Source organism: Ochotona princeps, chromosome 17 (assembly GCF_030435755.1).
Source record: "Ochotona princeps isolate mOchPri1 chromosome 17, mOchPri1.hap1, whole genome shotgun sequence".
NCBI classification, from domain to species: Eukaryota; Metazoa; Chordata; class Mammalia; order Lagomorpha; family Ochotonidae; genus Ochotona; species Ochotona princeps.
The window spans coordinates 40,086,989-40,109,940 of NC_080848.1; the positions used below are offsets into that span (position 1 = coordinate 40,086,989).

Here is a 22,952-nt window from a genome sequence, read left to right on the forward strand (position 1 = left end):
CAGGGCAAGATGAAAACCATAAAAAGGAAAATGGAAAACAGCATTTTTGGGAGCTAATGAGGTTATTGCTGGAGGAAACAGCCAGAAGACCTGTCCAGCAGGCTGCAGTGGGAGAGCGGCCTCAGGCCGTGCTGTTTCACTCCTGCGATGAGAGCTCCTGGGAGGACATTCCAGCTGCAGGTGTGGAAGTTAAAGAGTATTCCTCAGGCTCTGGTTGGAGCACAAACTTACATGCCCAAGTGACTGGTGCCTGGCCATTCCCCTGAGGACTTCATAAAGGGAATTTTTGTGGCTCTGCTTTTAAAATCTTGAAGTAGAAACTGGAATAAAATAACACGTGGCTGACACGTGGGGTGGCCTGTGGGCTGCCAAGGGTATGGGTCCTTACTCACTCCGCCTGCTCCGGTCCTGGTCGCCTGGTGGTTGGTAGAGGCTGGGAGGGGCTCCCCGTGGGTTTGGTCTGGTTTAAATCACGAGCAATGAGGGACCCCCGAGTCAGGCCCCTGCTGCCGGAGGCCCCGCTGAGGAAGGCGGCCTGGGTCTCAGCCCGTGGTGAGCAGGTGGCTCTAGCTCAGCTGAGACAAAGCTTCTCCAGGGAGGCTGCTGCCAGGCTTCCTGGCATCTGCGGCTTCTGTGGGCTTCATCCTGGGGGTGACTCAGCCACTTTCAGGAGCCCTGCTCGGTGCATCCGCACAGGTGGGGCTGGCAAGTGTGCGCTGGGTGGAGCGGCTCCGAGAGGCTGTGTGCTGCTGCCCGGGACTGTCCCTGACTTGGAGCCAGGGTCTGTGCCACAGCCCCGGTGGCAAGGTAGCTGGTCCCATGCAGGCCACGCTGAGGGCTAGCATTCAACATTCCAGAGGCGGGTGGCCTTGTTTGGGTAGTTGATGGCCAGGCTGATGGCGGCAATGTTCTGTAGAGCCTGTGGAGGGGAGAGAGTGGCCAGCAGTGCCCCGAGCCAGCCTCTGGCTCACAGAGCGCTGAGGAACAAGACCCCGGGCTGTGCACTGAGGAGGGGGGCAGGTGATGGAGGGACCTGGGTCAGGCCGAATGGGCACCTGCCCCCAACCTGGGAGACCATAAGCTAGAAGAGCTGACAGCAGCACTGAAGGTGGAATGAGCACAGCCTGGGCAGACTGGCTCAGAGGGTTGCCGGCTGCCGAGATCCAGGGAGTCTTGCGAGAGACACAGCAGAGGGGCACGATGCACACAGGGGACAAAGAGCTGCTGCTGGGGCACCCCAAGAGAGGCCAGAAAACAGGGGTGGGAAGGCACTGAGAATGCAGGTGCCTTGTGGTGCTTGTGCAGCGGGCAGCAGGAGGGGGAGGCGGAGGAGTGAGGGGGAGGCAACAGGTTGGGGAGTCTGACTACTGGCCCAGGGGGCTGGACGGGCTAAAAGTGAGGGAGCAGCGGAGAGCGGCTGCGGGGCCGGCTGGGGGGAGCCCCCAGGAAGGCTGTCCTGCTGGCCTGGTACTGAATGTCCAGTCTAGGCTCTGCTGCGTGATGTCGTGAGGCTGGGATGGGTGGTAGCAGTGGGTAGCTGCTGGGAGGAAAAGCAGTGGCCACTCTGACTCTGGTTGTCTCTCCCAAGTGTGCTGTGGGGTCCACCCCAAACTAGCAAGGACAGGGCAGCCCTCTCCCAGGGACAGAGGCCTGAGCTAGGGGGAGGGCAGCTGCTGGGCCTCAATGCAACTGGGCAGCGGGGGAGGAGGTTACAGTGGGTCCTAGCTGCACAAAATGAGTCTGGGGTCGGGTGATTCTTAACACGCTTTTTTGGGTCTATGAGGTTCACTTTCCACTTTCTCTCCTGAATATACAATGGAGTTTTCCAGAGGCTGATGTGGATGCGACAGACAGAGTGCAGGCATGGACTGAGAGCCCAGCTGTCTTCCAGTAAGCCGGACGTCAGAGGGAGCCTGACACAGGGTCATCCTGCTTGGAGGTTATTTTGTTTTGAAACATAGGAACTGTGCTTCACTGAACAGGCTACATTTATGTTGATGTGAGATAGGTTGAGTACTTTTTTTCCCCAAAGGAATTGGTAACTAAATGTTTAAATGTTTCCATTTGTAATCTGTTAATTCCAGATTTAGCTCACCTTCCCAGGATGCACACACACTGATTTATATCCTGAGCGTGGCTGACGCTCCCGGGGACCCTGAGTGACTTAGAGGCGTGAAGGGTCCTGAGACCAACCAGCTGTCAGAAGAGGAGCTCCCTCGCCAGGGAAGCAAATGACATCCAAAAATATCTGCAATCTAACTCGATGGAAACTTCAGGGACCTGCCAAACTAAATTCAAGGCAGGGGCTGTTTTGGTTTAAAGACACACATTCCTGCTAGTGTGTTCTGACCCCTGGCTTAACATGGACAACGCTGACAGATGGGCCCGCCTGCTCCTAGAGCACCGGAAGAAGTAACTGATGTGGAGGGTGGAGTTTGCATTCATGACGCAGTCTGTCCTGGCAAGTGGGAATGGGAGGTGGTGGCACTTGCCCCAGAGGGCCAGCTCTGCAAGGGGAGAGTACCTGGGCTGCACAGCGGAGAAGGTGCTCATCAGTGGTTAAGGCCAGCAGGTATTCCTGCAGCAAGCCCAGCTCCTGTGGAAAGAGTGTGGGCTCTGTGAGTGACGCGTGCCATGGGGCCAGACCCCCCATGTACCTGCAGCAGCCTGGGGGAAACCCACCCGCATACGCAAAAGCCTTGAGCTGCTTGTTTTGGGTACTGTGTCCCACCACTTCCCCCAGAGCTGCTGGCGGAGCCTGGCCAGGTGGGGCCAGGAGCCTGCTTCAGAGCTGAGCCTGCTCAGGCCCTGCCACAAGGTGACCAGGAAGGACACGCCCACCTCACGGATGAAATGGGGAGGTAAACCAAGAAACTCTGAAAGGCCCTTTCATCGCTCACAATCAATGGATCCGTTGTGCCGGGTGGGGAGGAGAGGAGGAAGAAGGAGGAACTCATCCATTTTATTTTCCAAAACTCATGCCTGTCAAGGGCTGATCCCAGGCAATCGAGTTTCTTCTTTGGCTTTAGGCCTCACAAAATAAGCTGGCTGGTGCCGTCCTGAGGCCTTCTCAGAGCTGCGTGAGATGGGCGCCTTGGATGTCAGCCAGGCCTGTGCCCATGCACAGGGCTACAAGACCCCACTATGAGGCCTGATGGCACCCAGGACCCAGAGTGGAAGTTCATGGAGGCCTCACCTGGGCTCGGTTCTCTGTGACGAAGAAGAGCTCGGTGAGGGCCCGATGCAGTGGGAGGAGGATGCCGGGTTGCGTCACATCCTCGAACAGGCCATACTCCATGTGCGTGAAGAGCTGCCACAGTGGCCTTAGCAGTGTCAGGTCACACAGGTCACTGCGGGAGGAGCCCCAGAGGTGACATGGGGTCAGGGCCGAGGCTAGAACAGGGATGACACAGCAGCGCCCCCTCCTTCCCCACCCCAACAGCTGCCAAGTCATCACCAGCAGCACAGGAGAACACAGAACCCCACCTTCAGCCCGGGACTCCGAGGAACCCCAGGGGCCCTGCCACCTGCCCACGGGAACTGCTGTGCCGCTGGGAGAAGCCCTTCTGGGGACAGGGCCACTTTTATGACAGGCATTCATGGGAAAGGTGAGTGAGTGGATGGCATATGCAAAACCAAGCAAGTGACCATGGAAAGCCTGAGGCTGACAGGCCTGATCCCAGGCCTAGAACCTCCTGGTTGCTCAGCCAGGAGTCCTCCCAGGGAGAGAAGCTGATCCCATGCCCTGGGACTTCCACTGAGAGCGCAGGCAGGGGGCTGGGCTTCAGTGTTCTTCAGAGGAGGGAAGTTGGGAAGAATTCTGGTCACTCCAGTGCTGCCTGGAAGGCAGCTGCTTTCGCCTTGGAGGAAGAGCTCCTCCCCAAGCACACTGGGGTTGGTGGGTCGGTGGGCCAGTGGGCCGGCTTTCCACAGCTGGGTTTCCAGGCAAGCACCTTAACAGCCAAGGTAAAGGCCCTGCCAGGCCCCCTCTTGGGGCTGCTCCTCTGGCCTGCGCCCCCAGACCAGCACTGTTCTAACTCTCCCAGATTACCACGGGCACAGCATGGGTAACAGGCAGGCTCTGGGCTCAGGATGGAGGAGCACAGGTGTGTCCCTGCAAGGAGGCAGGCTACCAGCAAACCTTGTGGTGATGGGTCCCTGAACACAGAGGCGATGTACATGCCTTGCACACACACTCAAGAAGCAGGCACTTCTTAAAATAAGTTGAGCACATGGGCAACTAAAGGTTCCTGATGACATGGAGACATGGCAGTAACAGACATGGTGACAGGCCCAGCTTTTTCTCCTACCCTCCCAGAGGTAATCTATGGGCTCATTACACTAGTCATTGAGTATTCTTCCCTGACTTTGAAGTCCCCCCCACTTTTTTTTTAATGACAGCTCCATATTGTATAAGGAGACAGTCTGCTACTTACAAGACTACTCACTGCCCACTCTGCTTGGCATTCTGTGCATCTGTGTGTCTTAAAAGTGCGGGAGAGAGGGCTGGCGCTGTGGCACAGAAGGTATATCACTGTGATGCTATCATCCCATACTGAAGCACTGGCTCTATTTCCAATCTAGCTCCCTTCTAAAGGGCCTTGGAAGGCGACAGATGATGTCCCAAGTGCCTGGGCCCCTACCGTCCATGTGGTAGGCCCAGATGGAGTTCCAGGCTTCTGCTTTCCTGCCTGCTGTGGCCATTGGGGAGTGAAACAATGAATGGGAAGATTTTTTTCTTTTTCTCTGTACCTTCTTCTCTGCTGTACTGCCTTTCAAATAAATTAATCAATCCCCACACCTGCTACCCGCGGTCCTAGAGGTTCTGGCTGGTGCCTAAGGCAGTTTCTAAGGACCAAGAGGAAGAACACACTCGCTATTTGTGGATGACATGACTGGTCACTCAAGAATCTACATACGCACTCTTCAAATTAACAAATTTAGCAAAATCACTGGATCCAAGAGCATTATGTAAAACTTCACTATTTATCAGCAAAATCAAAATAAAATTATAAAAATACCCATTGTAATAGCAACACAAATACCAAGGAATAAATCAACAAAATGTTGCACAAGTCCTCTACATATAAAACTATGAAGTATCACTAAGACCTAAACAATGGAGGCATGTACAACTATACCTGTTGTGGATTAGAGGACTGAGTTCTAGAAAGCTCAGGTCTCCAGAAAAACTGATCTACACAGTCATCAAAAAACCCCCAAGGTGAGATGGGCGTGCAGACAGAAACTGATACTCTGATTGTAGTAATAAGATATGCACAGTTAAAAAGGTCCAAGGCAATCTCAAAGATGAAAAACTAAGCTGAGGGATTTATCCTGTGAGGTGTGTGAATGTGTTCAGGAGCTACAGACGTTAAGGAGGTGTGACCTTGCCACACGGAGGATCAAAAAGGCCGAAGGAACACCCACACACCTAGGGCCCTCTGCCAAGAGAACAGGTGGTGCTGCAGTGTGTGCACGCAAGTGTAACTCCACAGGGAAAAACGTCAACTTGGTCCCCACACCCCTCAATCCTCTCTGGGTGATCACGGACATAAGCATGTTAAGTTCGTAGATGGTCACATGGGAACTACCTGCATGACTTTGGAGTAAGGCAAAGGTTACTTGCACAGGATACCAAAAGCATCAACCTGAAGGCAACATTGGATGAGCTGGAAGGTGTTATAGTTACACACATCTTTGCACACCACCAACAGAGTGCAAAGGCGAGCAGAGAGGGAGGAGAGCCCGGTGCACAGGGCCTACCTGTGGGAGCAGCACTGCACAATCCTCAGCAGCAGGTGGATGGCTTTCAGCCTCTGATGACCAGTTTGGCGGCAGGCCACGCCCACCAGCCACTCCCAAATTTTGGCCAATGGGAGGTGAGGCACAACCCGTTCTTCTGATAGCATTTGCTTCAAAATCTCAAAGCCTGGCCAAGCCCCCCAAAACAAAGACAGTTTCAATTTAACAAGTCTGTAATTAAACAACTGCATAGTTTTACTAAACAGGATGAAACAATCAAGATAATTTACATTTGTGTTGGGATTAAGACTTAAAAAAAAATACCACTTGAATAGTATTTTAGTGCCCCCTTTTTCAAAACACCTGGGAACATTCTGAGAGAATAAGCATGTTTTCTAGGCCCTGAGAGAAGGCTTTTTTATCTGGCCATTCAAGCTTTTCTGGTAACTACCAACCACAACACAAAAAGACAGACAAGGTGTGTGGGTCAGATGTGAAAGGTTTTAAAGAGTATCTAATTTTAACAAAAGTCAGTGATGTAAGGGGACCTACAGGCAGGGGGCCGCATGGGCTGGCCGTTTAGGGCAACGAGAACAACGCCCACACCCACCTGTCTGGAAGCGGCCCAGATGTCCAGCCGTCACGGTGAACTTGTAGCCCCATTCGGTGTTGCTCATATCCGAGGTAAAGCGGTAGTATAAAGTGTCTCCTGGGCCACACGAGAATCAAGAAGCAGATCAGCAAACTGCAGTACCAGGCAAGGCTAACTGATGGGTTTCTGATGAGATGAGACTCAATGATTTCTCTTCACAATGTTAAACGCTTCGTGTGGAGAGTCTGTTGGATCAGGGCCAGCACTGTGGCACAGTGGGTAAATTCACTGCCTATAATGCTGGCATCCTCTATGGGTGCCAGTTCCAGTCTCAGCTACTCCACTTCCAATGTAACTCCTTGTTTATGGCCTAGGAAGGCAGTGGAGGATGACTCAAGTGTTTAGGCTCCAGTACCTACAAGGTAGACCTGGAAGAAGCTCCTGGCTTTAGCCTGGCTCAGCCCTGGCTGTTGCAGCCATCTGGGGAGTGAACTAGCAGATGGAAGCCCTTACTCTCTTTCTGTAACTTTTTCAGTAAGCGAATAAATAAACCTTTAAAGAAGTCTATGGGACCATGTATTTCTGGTACTACCTGGGAGCTCAAAGTCTTTCCATTTCTGTTGAGAGCCACTGAAATTGTGGCGATCCTGCTGGAAGTCACTGCTGCTGGACATGGCGAGCTCGTCACAGCCTTCCTCAGTGTTGCACTGAGAGTCGAATTTGATTGAAAGGTAGATTGCGCCAGGGATGTGTACTTTATCCTGAGGAGATAAACAGACCCATCTGTCACCCCTGTGGGCTGGCTGCCTCATGCCAAGCCCAGTCACTACACTGGGGCAGCTGCAAATGAGGGAGGCCTTGGTCCTGCCCCTCAGTTTTCAGTCGGCTGGGATGTGGAGCACAGAGGGCAGGCAAACAAGTGTTCCAGTGAACGGGCAGCCTATGAGGGGAGGGGGGCCAGAGGCAAGATGGAGAGGAGGGGGATGGCAGCAGCCTGGGGAAGCCCGGAGTTGACCCCTCAGGGGTAACTGTGTGCTCTGTGAACAGGAACAGGCTATGGCATACCCTTGAGAAGCTGGCAGGGATAGTGAAGGCTTTGTGCACTAAAATAAGGCATTTAGACTCTGGACAGCGGGGAGCGCTTGGGCAAGGAATGTTTCCAAGGCTAGCCTTGGTAAGGTGTACACCACGGAAGGGCCACCTGACAGCGGACCAGGGCAGGAAGTCCAAAACAAGTGACAACAGGTACTCCAGAAGAGAGAAGGCAGTCTGGAGGTGATGGGGAGATGATCCTTACTGGGGAGAGAGCTTGGTGGCTGCCAAGTGCCTGTGTGAGGCAGGCAGGTGTGGGGCAGGGGGGTGTGGAGCGGGGGGTCCAACAAGCTGGGGAGAGGAGAGGCTGGAGAGGAGAATGACGAGGTTCACTCTCTGCAAACCAAGCCTCAGCTGGGGGACCACCCGGCTGTGCAGTAGTTTCTGTCACTCTTGACTGTGGCCCTGGGGGTCTTCTACTCAGAGGTGGGTGCTCCGCCAGCTCCAACAAGTGCTAAAGGGCTCAAAAGCCTCTTGGTACTGAGTCAATGACAACGACAGTCTGCAGCATTCTGGCTCAGTCAAACCCCTAACTCTTTATCTAGGCACAAGGTTTGGGATGGGAAAGATGAGGTATTTCAGCTCTGCGTCATTTAAAAAAAAGAGGGGGCATGGCATAACAGGTCAGCAGGAAATAGTTAAGGGCAAAAGCTGAACTCGGACGCAGGTGCAGATGTACAGGGGAGTGGAGGTGGGCAAGGGCAAGTGGCGCCAGAGATGCACTCTGAGAGGTCAACACCCCTCAAAGGCCAGCTTTTCCCTACCAAGACAGGGAGGGTCAGGAAGAGGACTCAGGCAGCGGATAAGAGCTTTGTGTAGGGAGGTACTGGCTCAGGTAGAGCTGTCCGAGGGCAAAGGGCTGCAAGGAAGCTGACAAGCTGTGGCCGTACCTCAAAGTTGGTGTTGTTGCTATACGGGTGCTTCGATTCCCTCACTTGCACCTCCATCCCCGGCTCCTCCATGAACTGGCAGGCGGCCAGTGCCATGGTCCCCAGCATGCTCTCCCGGCAGCCCTGGAGCACCTTCTGCAGGATCTGGTGGGACACAGGTGGAAGGTAAGGCCCTACAGCGGTATTCCCAACAACAAGAAGGGAGAGTTGGCTTTACGCCCAGGCCCTACCAGAGGTGCTGCCACTGTCCTGGGCCTGACCCGGCCCCCGTGGACCATCAGGAACAGCTTATCAAGGAAGGTTGAGGGAGTCAATGGGACCAGTCAGAAATGCTGCTGTCCCTACACAGCTGAGCAGGTGAGTGGACCGACAGGTAAGCAACCACAGCACAAGGAGTGGCTAGAGTGAAGGGCTCCGGGGGAAAAAAGCTGGGGAAAGACATGGCAAAGAGAGGGCCCATCGGAGCACAATGGGTCCCTTGGCTTTTCTGAAAGAAAAATATGACTAGAGCCAAGCTGCTGACTTGTCCACGGTTGTGAGTTTGGGAAAGAACTAGAAAGTTCTTTCTACTCTAGAGGGAGACTAGAAACAGGCAAGTCAAGGAATGGAGGGTAAATAACTTCTCAGGACTGCCTGTGTGTGCATGTCCGTGTGGCACATGGTAAGGCTGCGGGGACAGAGGGACAAGACTTCTGTGCCTGGAAATTGGAAAGATGCTGAGATGGTTCCTGGCATTCACATTTTAGAGCAAGACAAAGCAGTCGAGGATAGCCCAAAGCCTTGGGACCCTGCACTCGCATAGAAGACCCAGAAGAAGCTCCTGGCTTTGAATTGACTTGACAATGGCTGTTGCAGCCACTGGGGGAGTGAATCAGCGGACGGAAGGTCTTTGTCTCTGCCTCTCTCTGCAGATCTTACTGTCCAATAAAAATAACAATAAATCTTAAAATAAAACAAAACAAAATTTGTTAATTTTTTAAGGCAGAGAAAAACAGAGCAAACAGAAACAGCTCCTAGCCATTGATTTATTCCCCAAATGCCTCCAAGAGCCAGGTTGGGCTGGGCTGAAGTTGGTGGCTGGGAACTCAATCCTGCCTTCCCATGTAGTAGCACTCAAGTAGTATCACCATCTACCCCTCAGGCTGTGCATCAGCAGGCAGATGGACTGGGAAGTGGAGCCAGGCACTCCGCAGTGGGATGCAGGCGACCCAAGCAGTGTCTTAACTGCTGTTCCAAATGCCTGCCTCACATCATGATTTCAAATATTCTTTGAGCACCAAGCGTGTGTAGTCTGTGAGCTTAGGCCTGGGCTGATTCACAGGAGAAGTTAAGAGTGGCCTTAAGAGGATCTGCTCAGCCACATGAGTGACGTCAGTTCAGAAAGTACTTGTCACAAGCAGGCTGTTCCAACCTCCAGGGGCAGCGGAGATGAGGAGGAGCGAGGGAAGAGTCCGCCCTGCTTAGCTGCTTTACCTTTTCCCACTGCTGCTTTTCCTCCAGCTGCATGAACATATCAAGAATGTACGTCATATGGGCCGGGCCACTGAGCTCCAGAATGTCTTCGCTCACTGGCACATGCGCAGGCCACTCGGCCAGCAGGGATGCAAGCACATGGCGGGCGTAGAGGACGGAGGTGGCTTCGTTGACGCGGAACAGGTAGTCTCGGACAGCCCTCTTGCTCTTGCAGTTCAGCTCCTTGTGCAGCAGGGCGGCACTCTTGCTGCGGCGCTGCTTGGCATAGCACTGCTGCAGCTCACTCTCCGTGCTGGAGATTAGCTTCTGGGTCACGGGGCTGGACTCAGCAGTGGCTTGGTCACAGCGTGCAGGCCGAGACTGTGAACCCAAGACCATGGTTACAGAGGCCCAGCTATGTAAGCGAGATGGGGTGTGGGCAGTGCAGTGGTCACATCCAAAGAGGGTGACATACCAGGCACGGCAGGATGATCATGTCTGTATCCACAGCTTTGGCGCTCTGCTCCTCCAGCCGTAGGCTCCTACCAGGCTGCCACTTCTGAGCCAGGGACCGAATCTTCTCATCTGTGGCGAGTTCATCACCGTCAAACCTGAAAAAAGGCATCACAAAGCCAGCTACTTAAAGGATGGACAGGCCAGAGAACAACCTGAAACCACTCAGCAGGGCTGTTAGCCATTGTCCAGTCATGGCACGAGGATATTACTACTTTCTGTACTCCACAGATTGCGTTCACTCACTTGTGCACTCAGATGCCCACATATGCCCTCGTGGCAGGAGATGTAAACTGTCTCGCAGAGGCTACTCTCCCACTTTCATCTGACCTGGAGTCCAAAGGTGGTGCGGGGGAGCCACCTCTGACTTTGCAGAGGACAGCCAACACCCTCAGGACTGCTGTGTCCCTCTGTGAGGCACAGCTGCCCCTGCTCTGGACTGTTGTCCACCTCTGGATGGTCAAGTGAGAGAAAGCCAATTCCCACTGCTGTAACGCATGCTAGTTCTGCTTTCCAGGTCACCTCAGTTCTGCCCATGCCCTGACAGTTTTCTGTCTCCCAGTACCTGCATTAGCTCCTAAGGAATAGGCAGCAATATGTCAGAAAACCACAACATAAACTAGAAGAAAAGTGTAAGAAGTCATAAGTAGGACATGGGAGGCATGCAGGAGGTGATCACAACGAAGCTCTACACAATCCAAGGGTTGGCTCCAACGCTGAACTTCTGGACTAAGAGAAGGGAATTCTAATTTTGTAATCACCTTTGGGGGAAAAAATAATTTGCAGTGGTGAAAAGCCAAAAACTAAACAACAACAAATTCCTTGAACAGAATGTCCCACTCTGCAGTTTGCACACTAGCGTTATGGGGGGACATCTTGGTTACTGCCTCATCAACATCCCCTCTAAGAGGCTGGCTGCAAACCCAGCATTTGTCCAGACACCTGCCACACACCCCAGGGCAATCAAGGTGGCGTAGGTCACCTTCCGCACGCACTCACTGGGGACTACACCAGGTTCTGCATCTTCCACCTGGCCTCTCTGCTTTGTCCCCCAGGTTCAGCAGGCAGGAGACACACATCCTCCCATCCTCGTGTGTCAAACCTGGGCTGCAGCTACGTGCTCCTCACCTCTTCTGAACCTCCAGGAAGAAAGAATCGGTTCTTTTCATCTGCAGCTCGTATATGGCACGGAGGATGTGCAGGGGTGCGTTCAGGGCATCGTGAGCCATCTGAAGGCAGAGCGGGAAGCAGGTGAGAGGCAATCCAAACAGGACTTCCTGTCATCGATGCTCTGAACTCAAAAGTGGGCTGCAAAACTTATAAAGCAGTTTATAATTGAAGAACATTATATGGGCACTAAAAAAAATCAAACTATAAACACTAAAACATAGACTGTAAAAACTGAATTGCTATTGTAACTTCAAAGTAAACTGTCAAACACCAAAATCTCAAAGGAACAGCAAAACATGCAGTTCCCAGCCAACACTTACCATAGTCTTCCCTGCTATTTCTCTGCAGCTACCTCATGCTCAACTCTCCCACTTTTTTTTTGAAGATTAATTTATTTTTATTGAAAAGGCAGATATACAGACAGGAGAGATAGACAAGATGATCTCTGGCTTGTTAATTTACTCTCCAAGTGGACACATGACTGGAGCTGTGCCAATCTGAAGCCAGGAGCCAGGAGCTTCTACTGGGTCCCAAAGCTTTGGGCCGTCCTCCACTGCTTTCCCAGGCCACAAGCAGGGAGCTGGATGGGAAGTGGGGCTGCCAGGATTAGAACCAGAGCCCATATGGGATCCCAGCACATGCAAGGTGAGGACCTTAGCCGCTAGCCTACTGCACCGGACCTGTCATAAAATTTTTTAAAGATTTTTTAAATTGGAAAGACATTTATAGAGAAGAGAAGAGATACAAAGATCTTCCATCTGCTGGTTCATTTTCCAAATGGCCACAAATGCCAGGGCTGGGCAGATCCGGAGCCAGGAGCCAGGAGGTTCTTCCAGCTCTCCCATGTGCGGGCAGGAGCCCAAGCACTTGAGCTGTCCTTCAGTGTTTTCCCCAGGTCATTAGGAAGCTTGATTGGAAGTGGAGCAGCTGGGACTTGAGCCAGTCCCAAGCACTGCATGGGATGCTGGCATGGCAGGCAGAGGCTTAACTTGGTAAGCCATGGCACCAGCCCTGCACACTCAAGTTTAACAACTGGCATATGGTTTGAGCACCGGACTCCCTTGGATTTTGTTTGTCAATATCAACTGTTCTTCTGACATCTGCTCCTCACTCTCTCTTCACACAATTCGACCCTGTGACATACAAGTCCTCACCGACTGCACACCATTCTGAGCAAGAGTGGGTTATCCAGGGATGGCAAAGGCAGGATGAGAGGAATGACTGTAAAGTAAGGGTTACAGAAGGATGCGGGGACTATACAGTGAGGCTTCCAGGATGGGCCTCAGGGCTTTATTAAGTAAATCCTAGGACCTACACCCCAGGTTCCCCACACACACTGGCTGTGTCTCTGCGGAGGAGGGAATCTGAAACTTTAGAGAGCGCGAGCAGGAAATGGTAGCAACAATTGCTAAGGGGTTTCTTTGTTCTCCTAGGGACTCCGGCACCATACAGAGTGAGGCTTTAGGAAGTGAATTCCCAAAGCATTGTCCTGAAACATTACCACATTTTGGCTGAAAAGCAGCCCCAGTAAAGGAGCATGCATTCCTGAGGCCCTTTTGTGGCCTCAGCTTGAGGACTGAGGACGTACCAGGAAGCATATTCTGGTGGGCTCATCCAGGCCGTTGAGCGGGTCCAGCTTGCGCTCCGGTTCCCCGGGACTGCTCACTGTCCGCTCCACCTCTTCTTCCTGCTCGCCTCGCTCTTCGAGTTCCGGCTCACCATGCTCAGCCAAAGTGTTGATCTCCTTTTTTGAGGAGTACAGCATGATGGACAAGATCTACACAGAAGGAACTACAGTTGGCATCAGACTGATGAGTGGGGAGCTGGGGGGGCGGAGGGAAGTAATGAATATTTGGCGGAAGACAGAAGAACTCACGTAGGAAATGTAAAATTCACACAGAAATATGGACACATGTTCAACTGTACTCATAATCAAATAAATGCTAATTACAAACTACAGAGGCCTTCATTGTGTTAATTCTTCCACTGATAATGTAAATTGATATCATATCCTCTGACCCAGTAATTCATCTCTGAGGAACTGTATAAGGTATGTAAAACAAAAAACCCCACACTTACAATATTGTCATTGAAGCACTAACAGCAAAATATTGAAAGTCACCTTTATGTATCTCATGCAGCCAACACAAAATGTATGAGAAGTACACAGAAATTCAGAAAAATGTCTACTGATTCCAATTTATTTGAATACTAGATTCATTACACAATCTAAACTTGCAAACATACTATGGAACCATAAGAAAAAAATACACCAAAACACCAAAACCAAACCAAAACAAAAAGCCCACTGATGGTAACTGTACTTAGACAATGACTTTCTTTTATATTAAAAAGTTTTTTTTTCTTTAAATATGGGTCCATTATTTAAATATTAAGAAATTAACTAAAAATACTCTGTATGACAAATGTTAAGTAGTCTCTCAGATTTTTTTCTTTTTTATGTTTATTTACTTTTATTGGAAAGGCAAATTTATAAAGAGGAGAGACAGAGAAAGATCTTTCATTCCCTAGTTCACTCCCCAAATGGCTGCAACTGCTGGAGCTGAGCTGATCCAAAGCCAGGAGCCTAGAATTGTTTCTGGGTCTTCCACATGGGTGCAGACACCCAAGGCTTTCGGCCATCCTCCACTGCTCCTGCTGCTTTCCCAGGCCAGACTAGTGAGTTGGATGGGAAGCGGAGCCGAAAGACATGAGCCAGCACCCATGTGGGATACTGGCACTTGCAGCCAGAGGATGAGCTGGTTGAGCCACTGCACTGGTCCCCAAGGGGACCAGTCATCTATCTGGTTATCTATCAGGTTTATAGTGTACTTTTTTTAAAAAGATGTTTATTTATTTTTATTTGGAAAGTCAGATACACAGAGAGGAGAGACAGAGAGAACACATCGGATCTTCCATGCGATGATTCATTCCCCAAGCGGCCATAACAGCTGGAGCTGAGCCTATCTGAAGCCAGGAGCCAGGAGCTTCCTCCGGGTCTCCCACGTGGGTGCAGGGTCCCAAAGCTTTGAGGCATCCTCGACTGCTTTCCCAGGCCACAAGCAGGGAGCTGGATGGGAAGTGGAGGTCAGCCGGGATTAGAACTGGCGATCATATGGGATCCTGGCGCATTCAAGGCGAGGACTTTAACCAGTATGTTGTTGCATCGGGCCCTATATTTTTCCTAAACCTAACCAAATTATCCTGTGGTAGATGCAAGTGTTTTTTTTTTGTTGTTGTTTGTTTGTTTTAAGATTTATTTATTTAGGGGCCAGACATGGTAGCCTAGTGGCTAAGTCCTTGCCTTAGTCCCTCGTGCTGGGATTCCATATGGCCACTGGTTCTAATCCCGGCAGCTCCACCTCCCATCCAGTTCCCTGCTTGTGGCCTGGAGGGCAGTTGAGGACGGCCCAAAGCCTTGGGACCCTGCACCCGCGTGGGAGAACCAGAAGAGGCTCCTGGCTCCTTGCTTCAGAATGACTCAGCTCTGGCCGTTGAGGCCGCTTGGGAAGTGAATCAATGGATGGAAGATCTTCCTTTCTGTCTCTCCTCCTCTTTATATAAATAAATCTTAAAAAAAAAAAAGATTTATTTATTTGGAAAGCAGGGTTAAGTGAGACAGAATAAGCAGAGAGAGAGAGAGATCTTCCATCTGTTGGTTCACTTCCTAACAGTGTGCAATGGCAGGGGCGTAGTAGGATGAAGCTGGCAGTGTGAACTCCACGTAGGAGCATCAGCAGGGAGCTAGATCGGAAGTGGAGCAACAAAGACTTGAAGCAGTGCTCACATGGGATGCCACTGCTATAGGCAGCACCTTAACTCGCTGTGTCCCACTGCTGGCCCTAGCATGCCTGGCCACAGCTGTCTTATCCTGGACCTGTAGCATTTAGCACCAAAAGGTCACAGGGAATCACACTGATTCATTCTACTAAGTAAAAGGCAAGGCCTAGGGGGGAATAGTGAACTGAGTTATCAACTAAAATCCTTCATAAAGTAAACCTATGTGAGGACAAACTTAGAAAGTGATTTTAGCTCAAAGGAACTTTCAGCAGGAAATGATGGCTCCAGGGTACACTTTATTACCATGATATAATGGTCAATCACGTGTTTCCATAAAAGATTTCTTCTCCAAGGTCCTTTGAGCAAACATCACATTCATTTTCCCTGACAGGAGAGGACAGATGTCAAACCCCTATTTCCGAAGGGAAAGACAGAAGCAAAGTCCAGGTTTAACAGCTATGCAGCACCAGCTGGAGCCGGCTGATGCCACCCCACCCAGCAGGCAGGCCTGGGCAGCAGCAGCCCTTACTTCCAGGTCACGGAGCAGCCACGTCTTGCTGAAGCCAGTCCCTTTGCTGCACTTCTTCACCAGCAGACGGAGCAGGTCAGTCTGGAGGAAGGTGGCGTGGATCTCCTCAAAGCCGTGAGCCTGTCAAGCAGAGAAGGGCTGAGCAGCCTGAAGAAGGTAGAGGTTGGTCGGATAGGAGCCCGACGGCTCCAGGGCCATGACAACGGGTGGCCCTAGCCGACCTGCCAGAAAAAACTGCTGGGACAGCGGGAAGAACCAACCTTAAACTTTAATGGCAACCATTCACTTTTCAATTTGTTCACTTAAGAAATACTTTCTTTTTCATTTTTAAAGGAATTATTTATTTTACTTTAAAATCAGAATTACAGAGAGAGAGCACACACGAGAACACGTGCTTTGATCTGCAGGCTCACTCCCTAATGGCTGCAATGGTCAGAGACCGGCCACTCTGAACCTGGAAACAGGGAGCTTCTTCCAGGTGTCCCACTTACAGGAGCCTAAGTGGGCCATCTCCTGCTGCCTTCCCAAGCCATTAGCAGGGAGCTGGATCAGAAGTCAAACAGCAGGGATTTGAACAGGCAGCCATATGGGATGCTGGAGCTTCGGGTGAAGATTAAGTGGCTATACCATTGAGCCAGCCATTTTAAAGGCAGAGTTACAGAGAGAGAGAGAGAGAGCGAGAAATGGAGAAAGGAAAGAAGGAAGGGATGTGCAGGGGTGGGGAGAGAAAGAGAAAGAGAATCATGTAACCACTTGTTCACCCCCCAGGAATGGGCCTTGTTCCAGGTGCTCCCCTGCCCTGCCAGCCAGAACTGTTCCACTTGGAGGCCTGGGGCATGTGGCTCTCAGTGGACACTCCCCCCAGCTTCTCCATCACTCTGATTGTCACCTTTCCAGACAGCCTTCCTTGGACTCAGCGCAGTTGTGCCAGCTCCCTGCTGTCTTTCTCCCTGGTTAGACTGGAGATTCCAGGAGAGTAGGGGCCTCCTTCCTAGTTGACACCCATATACTCACTACCTGGATGAAGACTTTCAAGAGAGAAGGGATCTCTGCCCTTGGCGGCCTGTCTGCCCCTTCCTACTGTAAGGTGAATAAGGGAAGACAGAGAGGGGTCTCACTTCTATCCGTGCAGACCCCTGGGGCTGGGCCAGGGCCACGCAGTCCGGCCTGTGGTACCCGACCTCCCTCTGAACTTGCCTCAGCAGTGTGGTCACTAAAGACCCTTCAAAGCCAACGAGCTCACACAATGTTCTGAACTCCTTCCATGGGCAAATCTACTAGAACCATGATCCTCAAAAGGCACTGAAACTCCACCTGAAAGATCCTTCTTGCCCATCGATGCCCTCAGATGCTGAAGAATCACATTTCCCATAAATGCAGGCGTCTCATCTCCATACCGCCTGTCAGCCAACTCTGCTGCTCAGAAGCCCCATGGTGCCAGCCCACTTAACTCTCCCTTTCAACTCCCACAATGAACCAAGGAAGTCACCCATCTCAGGGAGAAGTGAGGAACTTCTCAGGTTCATTGTCCTACAGTTACACCCCAATGAAACAGATGGCTCAATTCCATGAGACATACTAAAAAATATAGAGAATGAAACTATTTTGTAATTTCTATTTCCTCTTTAAAGCTATCCCTGCGTAGAGTTCCATACATTTCCAAAGATATGATTAGCCATCAATCAAAACCAGATGCTATTATCTCCTCGTTAATCCCAGCCAGGTGCACTGTCAGAGATGAGCAGCCCACTGTTACCTTCAGTGTCTTGTATAAGCCTTTGAGGGCCAGGGAGAGGACCCATGTTGCCTCCACTGCCTCAGGACAATGGCTATCCATGCTGGCCTGCAGCAGGTGACTGGCAATTAAGGCAAAGTGCTTGGAGTACTGGCTCAGCTGGGCCTGGGAGTCATTGCAGTCTGCTCCTCCTCCCTTCTGGACCAGCTGGTAGTCCTTCACTGAGGGATGTCAGACGGGAAGAGAAAAGCACAAAAAAGACAAGTTAATGCTTCCTGTAGCTCGGCTGCGCCACAGCAATGTGTCTTCCCAAAGGAAGAAGTATAAAAACAAAAGTTCGCAAGCTCTAATGCAGATATTGTTTTTAGCATCTTATTTATTTTTAAAATATTTTATTTATAGGAAATATAAATTACAGAAAGTAAATATAGGAAATATAAGTTACAGAAAGACAGTGAAAGAGACAGACAGATCTTTCATTTACTGGTTCATTCCCCAGGTGGTCACAATGATGGGGACTGGACCAGATCAAGCCAGGAGCCTGAACTCCTCCTGAGTTTCTCATGTGGGTTACAGAGGCTCAAGCACTCCTGTCATGTTCTTTCTTTCTTTATTTTTTGCGAAGTCAGAGATATAGGGAGAAGGAGAGACACAGAGGAAGATCTTCTGATGGTTCACTCCCCAAGTGACCACAATGGCTGGTGCTGCGCCAATCCGAAGCCAGGAGTCAGGAACTTCCTCCAGGTCTCCCACACGGGTACAGGGTCCCAAGACTTTGGGCCGTCCTCGACTGCTTTCCCAGGCCACAGGCAGGGAGCTGGATGGGAAGCCGAGGTGCTGTGTGGAAGACCTGGAAAAAGCTCTGGGCTCCTGGCTTCCAATCGGCTCAGCAATGGCTATTGTGGCCACTTGGGGAATGAACCAGCGGATGGAAGATTTTTCTGTCTCTCTTTTCTTTGTATATCTGGCCTTTCCAATAAAAAAAAAATATTAAAAACAAGAAGAAACAAAAGAAAAAAAGCCAGTATCCTGGACTTCCAATGGAGTCTCTTGCATTGATGGAAGAAGCCCAATCAATTTAAACATTTGATGTCTCCCAGGGTGTGTTAGCCGGAAGCAGAGGTGGTTGAGTATGAACCATCTACTGGTTCACTCTCCAAATGGCCACAAGGGCTGGAGTTGGGCCAATCTGAAGACAACAGCCAGGAGCTTTTTCAGGTCTCCTCAAAAGTTTACTGGAGCTCAAACACTTAGGCCATCTTCTACTGCTTTACCAGGCGCATCAGCAGGGAGCTGGATTGGAAGCAGAACAGCTGAAACCTGAACCGTGTCCATATTAGATGCTGGTGCCATGGGCAGTGACCTATTTATGTCACAGTGCTGGCATCTAGATCAGCATTCCTGATGTGGGATGCAGGCATCTCAGGTGATGGCTTAACCCTGACTGCCTTTTCATGCTACAAGCAGGAAGTGGATGGGAAGTGGAGCCACCAGGACATGAAACCGGCAGTCATATGGAATGCAGGCACATGCAAAGTGAGGCCCCCAGCCACTAGGCTAATGCACCGGACCTGTGGGGATCATTTTTAAGGCCAAGTTGCAGGTGAACACAAAATGGTTCCAGGTCGCCTATACACCAAACAACTGAGAGGGATAATTAACAGTAATTCATCTCCAAAAGTGTTGATGGAAATACTTAACCTGCATCAGCCCTCCAATCACACCTGTCATCTGTAAAAAAGCAAGCAGAACATAGGTGCCTCTGTGGACTGAGGCGATGGAGTTGATGGGGCAGAGCAGCAGGGAGCAGGAAGATGCACAGAGAGGGGGCGAGAACTCCTGGGCTTCCTCATGGGTCTGTGGGTGCATGATGATTACAGACAAGAAACTCTCCAGTGCAGGAGGAAGAACTAGCAAAGGGCAAAAGGACAGCTCCTGGAGCTTAACAGCAGCTGCGGTTATTTTGTTTTCCAACGAGTCAGAGCTAGAAGTGTCCTGGGGGAGGGTGGCAAAGAAACTGAAGACATAGTGGTCAAAAATTTCTCCAAGTTGGATAGAAACTATAAATTCAATGAACTCAATTAACCTGTAAGCAGAACAAGCAGAAAAGACACCAAGACAATCTTGCCAGAGCACACCACAATCAAAAAGACATATTAGGGCCCAGCGCGATGGCGTAGTGGTTAAGGTCCTTGCCTCTCATGCACTGGGATCCCATGTGGTCGCTGGTTCTGGTCCCGGCAGCTCCACTTCCCACCCAGCTCCCTGCTTGTGGCCTGGGAAGGCAGTCAGAGACAGCCCAGGGCCTTGGGACTCTGCACCTGCATGGGAGACCCGGAGGAGCACCTGGCTCCTGGCTTCAGACTGGCTTGGCTCCGGCTGTTGCGGTCACTTGGGGAGTGAACCATCGGACAAAGGACTTCCTCTCTGTATATTTGACTTTCCAATAAAAATAGATGAAAAAAAAAAAGACATATTAGAAATAGTTATAGGAGCTGGTACTGTGGCATAGTGAGTTAGACTGCTGTCTATGGTGCTGGCATCCCACATGGGTACTGGTTCAAGTCCTGGTTGCTTCACTTCCAATCCAACTCCCTATTACTGTGCCTGCGAAAGGGCTCCTGCTTTGGCCTGGCATAACTCTGCTGTTGTAACCATCTGGGGAGTGAACCCATGGTTTCTCTTTCTGTTTCTCTTTCTCTCTCCCTCTGTATCTATGACTTTCAAATAAGTGAGACTTGAAAAAAAAAAAAAGAGTAACAGATCTACAGCAGAATTAATGAAAGCCAGAAGACAATGGATTAAAAACAAATTCTCAGCCAGGAATTGTTAACTCCACAATGACTGTCAGACAGTGGGCAAAGGGAGCACGGGCCAACTGGAAGACAAAGACCTGCATCACAGTAATGCTAAGGTAAGTTTTTTTTAGGACAAAGAAAAGTGATGCCAGATGGACACTTCATTCTACACAAGGGGATGAATGAAAAGCACAATACATAATAAAACTGAGCTACACATAATTCTTTCATTTAAAAACCTCTTTGGAAACATTCAACCTTTTAAAACAAAATTAACCTATTATAAGCTATACAGAGAATGAAATCAGTGGATAAATGCATTCATTAATGAATTAATTCACTTTTTTAAAGATTTATTTATTTTTATTGGAAAGGCAGATATACAGAGAGGAGGAGAGACAGTGAGGAAGATCTTCCATCCGACGATTCACTCCCCAAGCAGCCGCAACGGCTGGAGCTGAGCCTATCTGAAGCCAGGAGCCAGGAGCAATTCTGGGTCTTCCACGTGGGTGCAGGGTCCCAAGGCTTTTGGGCCACCCTAGACTGCTTTCCCAGACCACCAGACCACAAGCAGGGAGCTGGATGGGAAGTGGGGCCGCCGGGATCAGAACTGGTGATCATATGGGATCCCAGGTGTTTAAGGCAAGGACTTTAACCACTATGCTATTGCTTCAGGCCTTTAATTCACTTTTTTTTTTTTAAAGATTTATTTTTATTTGAAAGGTAGCTTTTACAGAGAGAGGAGAGACAGAGGTCTTCTGTTTGTTGGTTTACTCCCTAAGATGGCCACAATGGCCGGAATGGAGTCAATCTCAAGCCAGGAGCCAGGAACCTCTTCTAGGTCTCCCATGTGGGTGCGGGGTCCCAAGTACCTAGGTTATCTTTTCCTGCTTTCCCAGGCCATTGTCAGAGAGCTGGATCAGAACTGGAGTAGCTGGTTTACGAATCAACACTCATAAGGGATGCCAGTCCTTGCAGGTGGAGGATTAGCTTGTTGAGCCATGGTGCTGGCCCAGGAGGGGTCTTTTAAATGGTCCCATTTTAAGGCTGGTATCGCAGCATAGCAGGTTAGGCAGGCTCACCTTGTTATGTGCACTGGCTAGAGACCCAGCTGCCACACATCTTTCTTGGCTTTCTGCTAACGTGCCTGAGACAGTGGAGGAAGATGGTCTGAGTGTTTGGAGCCCTGCCACCAGGTGAGAAACCTGGATGGAATCGCAGGTTTGGGATTGCTGGCTCCTGGCTTATGGCTTTGGCCTAGCCCAACTCTGGCCACTTGGGAAGTGAACCAGCACATGGAAGAGCTGCTTTTCTTTCTCTCTGGAACTCTGCCTTACAAACACATAAATGAACTTAAAAAAAAAAAAGATCCCAACTTAACTTCTGAGATAATGAAAGAAGCTCAAGGAAGGGTGAATTTGCTTAAAAAATTTCAAAGGTGGGCCCAGGGTGACAGTGTAGTGGTTAAAGTCCTCGCCTTGAATGTGCCCTGGGATCCCATGATTGCCGGTTCTGATCCTGGCAGCCCCACTTCCCATCCAGCTCCCTGCTTGTGGCCTGGGAAAGCAGTTGAGGACGGCCCAAAGCGTTGGGACCCTGCACCCATGTGGGAGAAACAGAAGAGCTCCTGGCTCCTGGCTTCAGATAGGCTCAGCTCCAGCCGTTGCGGCCACTTGGGGAGTGAATCAATGGATGGAAGATCTTCCTCACTGTCTCTCCTCCTCTCTGTATATCCGTCTTTTCAATAAAAATAAATAAATCTTAAAAAAAAAGTTCAACGGCAAGGTGAAGAATCAAGGTGTCTTCACTGATTCTAGGGTATGCAGGGATCAGACAATTTTCTTCAACTCTCAGAAAACAAACAATAATGCTTAGGACCTGTTTTCCTCTTCCGAGTTTTCACATCGACGATCACGGCCCTGTTCTTCTCGGTGAAGTGTTTCAGGATGATCACATTGTGAGGTTCGTTAGCATTATCCACATACACACAGCGAGTTCCCACGCACAGGACCTGCAGACGGCACACACACTAAGAATCAGGCACAAGCTGGCTCCCTTGGGCTGTGCCTCTGACTTCACAAGCTCTTAGGGACAAGGTTCTTCTCACCCTCAATTTAAAGGGCATGGCACAGAACTGGAGTCAGCTTCTGCTGCGTGAAGCCCTCTTGGTCTCAATCAGTTGAGAGACAGGAAGACGCCAAAGGGGAAGTCAACTATTTTTTCGCGTTTGTAAATTAGTATGTTTCATCATTCCTAGCCTTTTTATTTGCTACCCATTAATAAAATGAACCAACTGGCCAACCAAAAACATAAGTTGAACAAAGTATCCCATAATTTTTTTTTTTTTTTTTTTGGCTATAGTCTTGAAAATACTGTGAAAGTAAACTATATAGCTGGAGAAAAAAACTCCTAACTACACAGACTGCACCGTGCCCGGTGCAGATGGGGGGGCGTCTCTGTGGTGCCGTACCTGCGGGAAGCCGACCAGCACGAGCAGGGTGAAGATGTTGGTGTGCTTCAGCTGGAAAGGCAGCTGCTGCACGCAGTGATCTGTGAAGGCGGCCAGGACGTCCTGCCACAGAGGGGCGTTGTTGAGAGACCGCAGGATCTCTGCCATGGAGCAGGCCCAGTCTAAGCCCACTCGGCTGGAATGCAA

The 22,952-nt window shown here is 50.4% G+C and overlaps 1 protein-coding gene across 6 annotated transcripts in view; it reads right to left on the bottom strand.

Annotated features, from left to right (window-relative positions):
- Nucleotides 1–665: 665 nt before the first annotated feature.
- Nucleotides 666–22,952, bottom strand: part of ZZEF1 (zinc finger ZZ-type and EF-hand domain containing 1) — a 108,311-nt gene continuing 86,024 nt past the window's right edge. For 3 of the 6 annotated variants that reach the window (XM_058676319.1, XM_058676318.1, XM_058676317.1), the window contains exons 41-55: nt 22,767–22,941; nt 22,175–22,307; nt 17,520–17,719; nt 15,764–15,883; nt 13,043–13,231; nt 11,413–11,513; nt 10,247–10,382; nt 9,793–10,152; nt 8,320–8,463; nt 6,930–7,098; nt 6,356–6,454; nt 5,767–5,932; nt 3,197–3,350; nt 2,525–2,596; nt 666–919 (exon numbers count right to left, since the gene is read on the bottom strand). In XM_058676319.1, coding sequence (XP_058532302.1) covers nt 839–919; nt 2,525–2,596; nt 3,197–3,350; nt 5,767–5,932; nt 6,356–6,454; nt 6,930–7,098; nt 8,320–8,463; nt 9,793–10,152; nt 10,247–10,382; nt 11,413–11,513; nt 13,043–13,231; nt 15,764–15,883; nt 17,520–17,719; nt 22,175–22,307; nt 22,767–22,941 — 2,299 coding nt within the window. In that variant the 3' untranslated portion in view covers nt 666–838. Of the gene's footprint in view, nt 2,597–3,196; nt 3,351–5,766; nt 5,933–6,355; nt 6,455–6,929; nt 7,099–8,319; nt 8,464–9,792; nt 10,153–10,246; nt 10,383–11,412; nt 11,514–13,042; nt 13,232–15,763; nt 15,884–17,519; nt 17,720–22,174; nt 22,308–22,766; nt 22,942–22,952 lie in introns of all 6 variants that reach the window. The other 3 variants (XM_058676315.1, XM_058676316.1, XM_058676314.1) reach the window with 1 other exon arrangement.